Source organism: Mesoplodon mirus (assembly GCF_964341445.2).
Source record: "Mesoplodon mirus genome assembly, chromosome: 8".
Classification (NCBI taxonomy): domain Eukaryota; kingdom Metazoa; phylum Chordata; class Mammalia; order Artiodactyla; family Ziphiidae; genus Mesoplodon; species Mesoplodon mirus.
The window spans coordinates 60,312,825-60,325,142 of NC_138984.1; the positions used below are offsets into that span (position 1 = coordinate 60,312,825).

The 12,318-nt window shown below is 37.4% G+C and overlaps 1 protein-coding gene across 2 annotated transcripts in view; it reads left to right on the forward strand.

Annotated features, from left to right (window-relative positions):
- The window catches only part of ARHGAP15 (Rho GTPase activating protein 15), a 618,249-nt gene that overhangs the window by 94,001 nt on the left and 511,930 nt on the right, over positions 1-12,318 (forward strand). For both annotated transcript variants that reach the window (XM_082630937.1, XM_082630938.1), the window contains exon 5: positions 10,269-10,356. In XM_082630937.1, coding sequence (XP_082487063.1) covers positions 10,269-10,356 — 88 coding nt within the window. The remainder of the gene's footprint in view (positions 1-10,268; positions 10,357-12,318) is intronic.

Sequence of the window (12,318 nt, forward strand, 5' to 3'; positions counted from 1 at the left end):
ATGTATTGACATACTGCTTGCCCAAGGAGTCTGTTATGTTTTCTGTAACTAATAACAAAATGGTCAGTTTAATCATAACTTTGAAAAATTGTGTAGTTTTTATATCATTGGTAATTTAGTAACTATTAAATAGTATACCATAGTTGCTATAATTTGTATTTCTTATGTAAAATTTCTTTCCATAGCCTTTTCCCCATTTATCAAGGAACTTTATATCTTTTTATAAATTGTAATGAGTTACTGCAATAGTAACAGATGCTTATTCTGTCAAGTACTTGGATAATTGCTTTACCAGTAATTCTGAAATAATACTCTAAAATAGGCTATATTACCGCTTTCAATCTTACAAGTGGAGAAACTTGGTCACTTGTATCAACCTCTCCTTCTCTCAATCTTATTGCATGTATAGTTGGTATCAGATTTTTAGCCCTGTCCTCTGTTTAAAGTAGGTTGGATTTTTCCCTCTTGCTAGAAGATGTTTGAGGCCAGGAAGCAAAAATTGTTCTTTTATTTCATACCATCAACAGTACAAAGGGCTTCAATTGTCACTTAATACTATTTTATTAATCTCAAAGTTTTCTACTCATAAATACATGACAGGTCATCCACATCATATCTTATGTTCTTATTTTTCTTTCTTTCCCTCCTCCTGTTCCTTTTTCTTTAGCTTCCTTTCCTCTTTCATATATTTTTTCTTTCTAAGAAAGGTTTGACCTATCTCTGAATACAACAAGAGTGGGTGGAAGGAAGGAGAACTCCTTGGCTATATCTTACATTTGTAAAGGGCCATAAATTTAGCTTTATTTTGAAATGAAGTTCTAGAAATCTCCCCAGACAGACACACAGGGTTGAAAGCCAAAGACATTCAGCATTCAACTTTAGTTTTTCTTTGTGAACATTGTAAGTATGCTTTTTCTGATAAAGTTTAGATAGTCCTGCATTTTGGTACATCTATCCCCAAAAGTTAAGTAGCCCAGGTTTCTCTGAAGCTCTCAGAGACCTTAGCAAAGGGTTGTTTTCAATTCTTTAATTGAAAAAAACTTTAATTTATAAAAGCCCACTGACAGCATGTAAGCTATTTCCGTACCCTTTTCTCTCCCTCTATACCCTTCAAGCCTGCCCCTTCGTCATCTCATTTGTGGCTCTGTACATCTTATCATATGTGGCTTTTCACTCTGCTCTGCTTTTCAGAGGGACCTGGGAAGAAGTACTTGAGGGTGAAAATATGGACAGAGAGGTATTTGGGAAGAAATCGAGTAAAGGTAGTGCAGTGTTATGTCTACTAGTGTGTAGTTCATCCTAGAGCCCATGGCTGTTAGACCTTTGTTTTTATTTGTTTTTCCTTCTTTTTAAACAATTGTTTCTCAGAATAGATTCTGTAGAACATGATACCAAAGTACCCTCCTAATGTAAACTTTTTTGTTTTGTTTTGTTTTGTTTTAGCATTTTCTGCTTAAGATCCCAATAAATTCTTCCAGGCTTCATCTGTCTTTCTCTGTTTTTAATGTTCCATAGTGAGGACTGGAGGGAAGGTTTGGAGAGTATGGAATACTGAAATTAATTTGTAAAAGGTTGCTTGAGTTTAATGATTTCCAACACATGCTCTGTTATAATTTCCAACTTCTAGTAACCCTTTGAATATATAAAGCTTTTACATTTCTTGCAATAGTGGCAGAGATGTATATATTTATACATCAGTGACTCTTTGACCCTTTTTTTAAAGCAGAGGCAAATTACAAGAAGCTTAAAATATAAGAGAGAAGCAATAAGTTCTTCACCTACCAGTTTGAGAACTACTCAGAACACTTAAACAGTGTCCAAGTGATTTTTCAGTAAATCAGTCAAGGACACTAGAGTAAATCACATTCACCCCCACCAGAGGTACAGAATCAAGTCAAATCCAGTGTGCCCAAGTCAGGTGGCCCAGAGTGAGTCTGATATTTACAAAGTAACCTCACATATATTTTCTTCTTGACTTTTTCGTTTGCCACCGTGTCATTACCAAAGGAGGCATAGGAGAGGTGAGTGTAAGATATAAAGCTTTGATGTTAGAGCAGATGAATACGTTAAACCTGAGTTCAAGCTAACAGATTCTTATGACGATAACAAATATTTTAAGGACCATTTTCCATCAAGCGTTCTTCAGATAAGCAGTTACCAAGCTGCTGTTATTATGTGCTGCCATCCGGTGTCCGTTTTGTAGAATGCAGAGTTTTTGGTCAAGTTGATGCCTGTGTTGAGTCTTCTTTGGTTTTGGGGTTGTTTTGTTTTGTTTTGTTTTTACTTTCTACCTTTACAACTCAGGATTTGTTTTAGGGAAGCTCTCTGAAGTGTCTCACTTGGAGAAATTGTCCCACCAATTTCATTAATTGTAACTAATTGTCCTTATTAGAATTTAGTTCTTCCTCCTTCCTAATTACATCAAGGATCTTTTTCCCCCTTAGATGTGATGTCTTGTGACAAAAAAATTAAAATAAATAACCTGCATTTATTGTCCCAGGATCTATTTCCTGTACTGAATCACTAGTGTCAATATCAATCCCTTACTTGTTACTTGTAAATTCATGTGGAGACTCTCTCACCTATTCCTGAGACCTCTGACTTACTGAAGTTGGACATTTCCTGACCTATGTATCTTGCTTAACCCTCAAGTCTATCCAACAGCTTGGTTTTTATCTCTCTGTGTGGAAAAATAAAAAAGAACTCCCTCAAAGTTAAGATGATGGAGTGTTGATGCATTAATTGACTCCCATCAATGGATGAAGTTACTTGCTGGCCATCTTGGGAAGGTAGAGATGAAAGAGCTTCCAGGTCAGCATTGCAGAACAGCCCAGGTCAGGCTAAGAAGTGCCCTTGTTCCAAGGAGAAAGATGTTCAAGTAACTCTTTGACAGCAGTTGGGTGTCTTCCTCTCTCAGAGTCTATCATGAGGCTCTGCATAGACGTGCCCAATATGACTAAGGGAGAATTGCACACCACCTGCTCTAGAGACAACTGATACAGCAGAATGAGCATGGCCTTCTAAGTCCAGAAGACTTGGTCTGAATCCCATATTTATGACTTTGATGCCCTTGGGTAGGATGCTACCTCACTAAGCCTCAATTTTTTTATCTGAATGTGGAGGATTTGTTTCCGTGTTTACTGCCTGTCTCCTCTGAGTTAGACATAAATGCCTTGAGGTCTGTGCTATTTGCCTTTATATATTCAGTCCTTGGAATTGTATCTGTCCTGTGGTAGATGCTCAATAGATACTTGTGACTGGCTTGGGGATTAAACTACTTGACACATACAAAATACCAGGTGCCATACCTAGCACAGAGTGAGAACCAATGCATGCAAAATAACTTATCTTATTGAAACACATCTGAGAAGTCGGGAAGCCCTCTAGAGAAAGCTCAGGTATTGCCACTAGAATTATAAATTAGAAAAAGATATACTAAACCAGGAATGTTAGATACTTTTAAAACAATGCTATGAAAGACTTATCAAAACACTTGGGAACTAAGGAATAAATAAGGGAAATGCAAGAAGTAGGTGCTTTTGTAGTCCTTGTTAGTAAATAACAACAAACAGGGCAGGAGTAATCTAGATGTGTGACCCTCCTGAAATTTGAGAACCCATATATTCTTTTACTCAAAAACCTTTGATAAGCACTCACTAAATGTCAGATATTGTGCCCAGGAGTGGAAAAGCTCTAGGAGGTCAGGGATGGTGTTCCCCTCTTTGGGGGTACTAGGAAAGTAGAGGGACTTTCTTTCCATTCTGAAAATCACTTCATCCTCAAAAGGTCTATTTTAAAAGTCCTGCCTAAGCCCTCTAAACTTGAAGGAGTTACTCGCTCTCTGAGTTGAATCTCAATACACCGAAAAACTGTCACCTATAAGGATTTGGTTGCATGCGGAAAGCACTAAAGGTACAAGTCAAGGCAAAACCTTGCCAGTTGACCCTATTCATACTCCCTCCAGAGCTGACAGTGCCATCAAAAGCCTTGCTGTGTTAGAGTAACTGGTGAGAAAGCTTTTCTGCTGATATCCTGAGAATTACAGGCAGCACAGGGGGCCAAACACATCAAATGGGGAATGGACTCGAAAGACATTGTGAAGAAAATAGCCAAGTCTCTAGACCACTTCATTCAGAGAGGAAGGTTCTGACCTAAGTCATAGGTTAAAAGATATTCCCATTAGGTGAATTCTTAGCCGCTCCTAGACTAGAGGCTTTTGAAACACTTTCTGGTTTTAGACTCCCTACTGAGTGCAGGTGAGTCTACTCATCACAAACCAGAATAATCCCCTAGCAGGAAAGAGAAAGAGGTGGTGTCATAGTTAGAAGCACATCCCTGCTTCCGGCTTCTTATGAGGAGTTGGAAGACTCATCATGTGACTCCTTTAAATCAGTTCAATTCCCAAGAGAAAAATAGAGCTTGAGAGTGGTGGGCCTTTGACCAATCCTTCTAATTAATATTAGGTAAAACAGTTAATTTGACAGTCCAGATGGTTTATACCTTGTCACAGGCCCTGCACTCTAACTTTTATAATTTGAGACTTAAGACCAAAACTATGGTGAAATCTGACATTGACAATCTCCTTAACCAAGAAAATAGTATATTGCTGGTTTGGTTCCAGAACACCTCAATAAAGAGAATAAGGCAACAAAGAGAGTCACATGGTTTTTTTTGGTTTCCCCTTGCATATAAATTTATGTTTACACTGTACTGTAGTCTATTAAATGTGCACTAACATTATGTCTAACAAAACAATGTACATACCTTAATTCAAAAATACTGTATTGCTAAAACATGCTAACCGTCACCTGAGCCTTCAGTGAGTCATAATCTTTTTGCTGGTGGAGCGTCTTGCCTTGATGTTGATGACTGCCGACTGCTCAGGGTGGTGAATACTACAGGTTGGGGTGGCTGGGCAGTTTCTGAAAATAAGAAAATAATGAAGTTTACCACATCAATTGACTCTTTCTTTCACAAACGATTTCTCTGTAGCGTGCAGTACTGTTTGAAAGCATTTTACTCACAGTAGAACTTCTTTCAAATTGGAGTTAATCCTCTCAAACCCTGCCCCTGCTCTATCAACTAAATTTATGTAATATTCGAAATCCTTTGGTATCATTTCAACAGTCTTCACAGCAACTTCACCACGAATAGCTTCCATCGGAAGAAACCACTTTCTTTGCTCATCCATAAGAAGCAATTCTTCATTCTTTAAAGTTTTACTATGAGATTATAGCAATTCAGTCACATCCTCAGGCTCCACTTCTAATCCTAGCTCTCTTGCTCTCTCCATCACTTCTGCAGTCACTTCCTCCACTGATGCCTTGAACCCCTCAAAGTCATTCATGAGGGTTGGCAACTAATTCAGACTCCCGTTAATGTTGATATTTTGACCCCTTCCCATGAATCAGGAATGTTCTTAATGGCATCAAGAATATTGAATACTTTCCAAAAGGTTTTCAATTTACTTTTCCCATACCCATCAGAGGAATCATGACCTGTAGCAGCTATAATGTATTTCTTACATGATAGGACTCCTTGATACATGGGCTGCAGAATGGATGTTACATTAGTAGGCATAAAAACAACATTAATTTCATTGTATATCTTCATCAGAGCTCTTGAGTAACCAGGTAGTTTGTCAATGAACAATAATATTTTGAAAGGAATCTTTTTTTTTCTGAGTAGCAGGTCTCAAAAGTGGAATTAAAGTATTCAATAAACCATGTTGCCAAGAGATGTGCTTTCACCCAGGCTTTGTCATCCCATTTATAGAGCACAGGCAGAGTAGATTTAGCATAATTCTTAAGGATCCTAGAATTTTCAGAATGGTAAATGAGCTTTGGCTTCAACTTATAGTCACCAGCTGCATTAACCCCTAACAAGACAGTCTGTCTGTGCTTTGAGGCTTTTGAAGCTGAGCATTCTCTTCTCTAGCTATGACTTCTCTTCTCTAGCTATGAAAGTCCTAGATGGCATCCTCTTCCAGTAGAAGACTATATTGTCTGCATGGAAAACTCTCTTGTTTAGTTGTAGTCACCTTCATTAATTGTCTTAGCTAGAGCTTCTGGACAACTTGTTGCAGCTTCTACATCAGCATTTGCTGCTTCACCTTGTACTTTGATGTTACTGAGACAGCTTCTTTCCTTAAACCTCATGAACCAACCTCTGCTTGCTTCAGACTTTTCCTCTGCAGCTTCCTCATCTCTCTCAGCCTTCACAGAATTGAAGAGCGTTAAAATCTTGCTCTGGGGCTTCCCTAGTGGCGCAGTGGTTGAGAGTCCGCCTGCCAATGCAGGGGACACGGGTTCGTGCCCCGGGCCGGGAAGATCCCACATGCCGCGGAGCGGCTGGGCCCGTGAGCCATGGCCGCTGAGCCTGTGCGTCCGGAGCCTGTGCTCCGCAAGGGGAGAGGCCACAACAGTGAGAGGCCCGCGTAACAAAAAAAAAAAAAAAAAAAAAAAAAAAAAATCTTGCTCTGGATTAGGCTTTGGCTTAAGGGAATGTTGCATCTGGTTTGATTTCTATCCAAACCACTAAAACCTTCTCCATATCAGCATTAAGACTGTTTTGCTTTTCTATCATTCATGTGTTCACTGGAGTAGCATTTTTAATTTCCTTCGAGAACTTTTCCTTTGTATTCACTTGGCTAACTGCTTGGCACAAGAGGCCTAGCTGTCACCCTGTTTTGGTTGACCTGCCTTCCTCGCTAAACTTAATCATGACTAGCTTTCAATTTAAAGTGAGAGAGATGCAACTCTTCCTTTCACTTGAACACGTAGAGGCCATTGTAGAGCTACTAATTGGCCTAATTTCAATATTGCTCTGTCTCAGGGAATAGGGAGGCCTGAGGAGAGGAAGAGAGATGGGGAAAGGCCAGTCGGTGGAGCAGTCAGAACACACACAACACTTATGGATTAAGTTAGTTGTCTTATATGGTAGTGGTTCATGATGCCCCCAAACAATTACAATAGTGACATCAAAGATCACAGATCACCATAACAAATATAATAATAATGTAAAAGTTTTAAATACTGGGAGAATTACCAATATGTGACACAGAGACATGAAGTGAACACACGCTGTTGGAAAAATTGCACCAGTAGACTTGAAAGCAAGGTTCAATTTGTAAAAAAACACAATATCTGTGAAGCACAGTAAAATGAGGTATGCCTATACTCTTTAATCTTTAAAAAAAAAAACCCACAACATAAATTAGTGAACAGATTTTAGGCTTCAGAATCGGAGAAACTGAGTTTGACTCTAAGTGTATGGCCTTAAGTAAGTTACCTAAAACACTCTGAACTTTGTTTTCCATATTAGTAAATGGACAGATTAGTACCTTCATCATCTTTTTTGTGAAGCTAAATCTCCAGTAGACAAGCAAACTTATACTAGGTACTCAAAATAATTTATGCTAATTATTATTTTAAAAGAGATCATGAAAAACTGAATTTAAAATGGAGCCTCTAAAACAGTATTCTACTTTTCTTTTTGAAATGAAATTATCTTAAACAAATTGGAAAAATCTTCACTTGTATTCATAAAGACATTGTTTGTAGTTTATAAGATCAAAAAGAAATTTTACTGTATGTGAAATGCCAGAACAATTCATATTACTAAGGTTCCAGTACCTGCAGTTCTTACCCTATTCAGCTTGTTCATCAGATTCACCTAAGAGGGAACATTTCACAGCAGTTCAAAGTTCTAACTGTGAACCATGAGGTAATCGAATTTCATGCAACTTCAGTTCTAACCAGTTCCAGTTCCAAGTTTAAGAAAGGGAAGAGTAATGCCAACACATTCTATAAACGATCAACATCTGAAAAAGATCAAATCAGAACCATTTACCCAGGGCTTGCTATAGACAGGAAGCAAATAAGGTATAGAGTATCTCTTGCCAGGAGATGAAAAATATAGTGGGAAATACAACAGGCAGGTTAAATATAGGTTCCGTCATGCCTGGGGGTGTCCCATTCTCCTTGGTTACATATGGTCAAAGTAAGGGGTGGAGATAAAAAAGATGCCCAGTCTAGAACAGCAGTCCTGCCAATGTTTACTCTATCTTGGGCCATCTAATATTATGACCAGCATAAGAAGAAGGCTACAGGTGTTGCAATTCATCTTGCTGCTACTGTTACCTAAAACGAGAAATGGGAACTAAGGCAAGGGAAGAAAAAGGTCTATGTGGTTTTCATTTTTCCCCCATCTTTTTCATCATTTGATTGAAAAAGTGACTATTTGCAGACAAGTGGGTCCAAGAACATAGTGTTCATATTTGCATGTTGGAAAATACACATTGTGTTTGTTTTGTTTCTGTTTATCCAGTTTTTTTTTCTTTTCAACACGATGTATCATTAGGAAAGCTTCAGGCGTGTAAGAGCAACCTAATCTTGTAAATATTAACTTTACTGAATCACAGCTGTCCTTTAAATCAAGCCCCTAGAGACTATGAGGCAAGTGGAACTAAACTACACAAAGATCTCAAATGGTCATTTAAAATGTATCTTTGTGTAGTTTTCTATGGATCAGAATAGTCTTTTTGTAAACTTTTTTAAAAAATCACTTTTGTAAAATGAATTCAGCTATTCTGAACTGAGTGTTAAACCAAAGCAAACTGCAGCAATATGATGTAATAGAAACTTATGTATATTAATCTCCTTAATCTTTTACCATCTAAAACATTTGTCTTTCTTCATGACACAAATATATACACATCTACGTATTGAAGTAATACATGTTCAATGCAAAGGAAAATCAAAAGCTATGGTTTCACTCTCTGATTTAACTATTGTTATATCCAGCTTTTTTTTTTTTTTTACTCCCATGTCTAAGTTTAATCATTGACTCAACAAATACATATTTATTGCCTACTCTGTCCAAGGCACTGTTGCTTGTCACTAGGGGTATCTTTGTAAGGATGAAATGTTTTCTGTCGATTTGGGGATTTTTATTTAATGGGGGAGAGAGAAGTTAAATATACAAAAAAAATTTTTTTAATTTATCCTAAGTGCTATGTGAGGAAGTCATGGAAAACATATTTGGGGACATAATATTTTAACTTCGATGAATGGGAATTGATAATCAGAAGGGGCTGGGATGGGTGAGGACAATCATAGGTAAATAGCACAGCATGGTCTTATGAACTACATATTATATTATGGTCTGCATTAAAATCTTCCCATATCAGGATTCTGGTAAGCACAGGGTTCATTAGTCCATTGTATGACTCCATTATATGCAATTTACATAACCTATCTCATTTTTTGATATTTTAGATGCAGAATTAAGAAATGGTGCACTTCATTCTTGTGTACAGAGCCTTAACTTATGAGATGATTTCTTTAGGATAAATTTAAATTCATAGTAATTGCCTTGTTCAATCAAAAGATATACACATTTTAAAATAGTTTTAAAAAGCATATTGCCAAATTCACTCCTGAAAAGTTGTTTCCACTCACTCCCACCAAAACTGCATGGGAGAATCCATTTCTCCATACTCTCAGTAAACCTTGGTATTGTTCCTTCTAATTCTTGCCAATTTGATTGGCAAAAAGTAAAAAGCATTTGACTCCCTTTATTTGCATTGAGTTTCAACATTGAAAAATATTGTGAACTACTCAGGCAAATTAGCTGATTAGTTTTGCAGACTCTAATGTATACTAAACCAACGAAGAGATATAACGATGAAGAACGAGGTTCTGATTTCTATTTTTAATTTGCTGTTTTTGGTTTGCTGTAGAAACATAGACTTTTTATGGAGTGGAAGACATGGATACACAAGGTTGGATTTTTTTTTTTTTGCGGTACGTGGGCCTCTCACTGTTGTGGCCTCTCCCATTGCGGAGTACAGGCTCCGGACGCGCTGGCTCAGCGGCCACGGCCCACAGGCCCAGCCGCTCCGCGGCATGTGGGATCCTCCCGGACCGGAGCACAAACCCGTGTCCCCTGCATCAGCAGGCGGACTCCCAACCACTTGCGCCACTAGGGAAGCCCCCCGAGGTTGGATTTTTGATAGTGGAAAAAGATTTGGGGAAGATCTACAAATGATGAAACTTTTACTATAAATGCCATGATATATAAAAATTACAGAATATTTTTATTATTATCTAAATTCCATACCACCTGTAGATTTTAATAAAGAAAAGATTTTTAGGAATTCTGGTTAAAAATAAAGATAGTCTCTACTTATTCCAAATGTTGCTCTTACAATACCTGTGAATGATTTCTTCAAGTGATAGTGCTTTTTTGCTTTTTTCTCTCCTAAGGAAAAACTGGTCTACTTCCTGGATTGTTCTTTCTAGTCGAAAAATTGAATTTTACAAAGAATCCAAGCAGCAGGCTCTGTCTAATATGGTGGGTAGTTCTCTGTTTCTACTATTATCATGTTTACAGAAATATCATTGAATTAAAAGTTTGGTTTCAACAGAAATCACACTAAAGCCTCCAAGCTATCAACATCTGAAAGCAGATGGAGGAAAATGACTCAATAAACTTCTAATCAGATGAAGGGAAAATAGAACTTAGTGTTTGTTTTATTAAGTGGTGCATTTGGAGAATAATCACAAAATGAGATGAATGGCAAGCAGATCTCTAGTAATGGGAAGGTAACACTTTAAATTAAGGTGCCATTTATAAATGCTTTATTCTTATTTATGAAATGATCACTAAATGCAGCTACTTGCTCAAATAATGTAGTATAAAGTATGTTATAAAATGCATTAGTAATAAATACTTAACGGATGAGACTATGGAAAGCTGTTTTAAAGAATATTATAAGGCATAAATCGTATTAAACCATGTATGTGCATCTTTAATACATGAATTTAAGTTGTTATCTAGCATGCTATAAAGTGCTTCACACATTAATAAATAATAATAAACTGTTTATAAATGGCACCTTAATATAGGGTGTTACCAATGAGGAAACACTCTAAGTTAACAAAGTGATTTTTTATCTTAGTCTAACTGTGACATTCACTACATCCAGCTAACCTTTCTGAACAGTTCTATGACTCCATCTAATGGAACTAATACAATTTCTGTATCCAGTAGTTATTACAAAGTGAAATTTGTAGGGCTTATTGATTTGTACCTGGAGGAGGGCCTCATATATGCCCACAGAGATTTGACAGTGATAGTAGGGGCAATTCTGAGCTAGTTACTGGGGCCATTCAAGCTCAAAACCTTGCTGCCCGAACACCAGAGCTGCCACACGATGTTGGAGACAGTGGGCAAGCAGCATATCTGACAGCCTCCTGAGTAGGAAGGACTCCGGGCAGGAACCAACCTGCCATACCCCAGCGGCCTGATGAGCAGCAGGGAAAAGGTGTCTCCTGTCAGGAATTAACCACAATGAACTAATTTGTATTTGGCATGTAATAAAACGATGGAAGGTTCTTTGCTTTCCAGCCACTAGTCATGTTTGCTATGTAATCCTCTTTAAATAGAAAATCATTTGCTAAGAGATTTTTTTTTTTAAAGGAGATTTTAGTAAGAACAAAAGGTAGCATTTGGCTTGCTCCTGATAATTGCAATAGCCTTTATCCCCAAGTAGCTTGCTGATTTTGGAGTCTCAGTGCAGTCCAATCTGTAAACTAATTATGAATAAATTAAAAATATATCTCAGTCCTTTGTATTTTTAATTTAAACTGCCTCAGAAATTTGTTTTAGGGTTTTGTTTTGTTTTTATTTTTTGGCTACAGTAATGTTGAGATAATCTTTTTAAGAAAAATAAGGTATCCCTAAAGGCTAGGTACAAAACAACTCCCATCCACCCACGGGTTCTTTGTCTTCCCTTTGGATGAGTTCTAAAGGGGAAATCAGGAAGGGAGGAAAGTCACTTGCTTTGCTGAATTTGACTGCTGAGAAGATGATCTTCATCCTGCTGGGTGAGAAGAATTCCATTGGAGCAGAGATTATGTGAATGTTCTGGGATAATGGGAGAGATTAGATTCCAAGTTAAAGCATTTGGTTTATTTTTATTTTATTATTTTAATCTCCTCATACCAGGAGATAGTTATCAAATGCTTAATTTTGTACAGGTGGAAGAAAACTCCCCCTTACTGTAGGCAAACCTTGCAAGTCAGCTCACTAATTGCATGCCTCTAGTTCAAGCTTCAGAACTGTTGTAAATTGACAATAGATTTTACTTTTAGAGGAAATTTGTTAACCCCCCCCTTTTTTTTTAGCAGTCCCTATTTATTACTTCTAGTCCCATTTTCAGTGCTCTTATGGTTTCTCCCAGACACTCATTGTCTTCAAAGCAAATCCTGGGCAGGAACTAACTGTGTTTTGTGGTAATAGGGGAAAGAATTA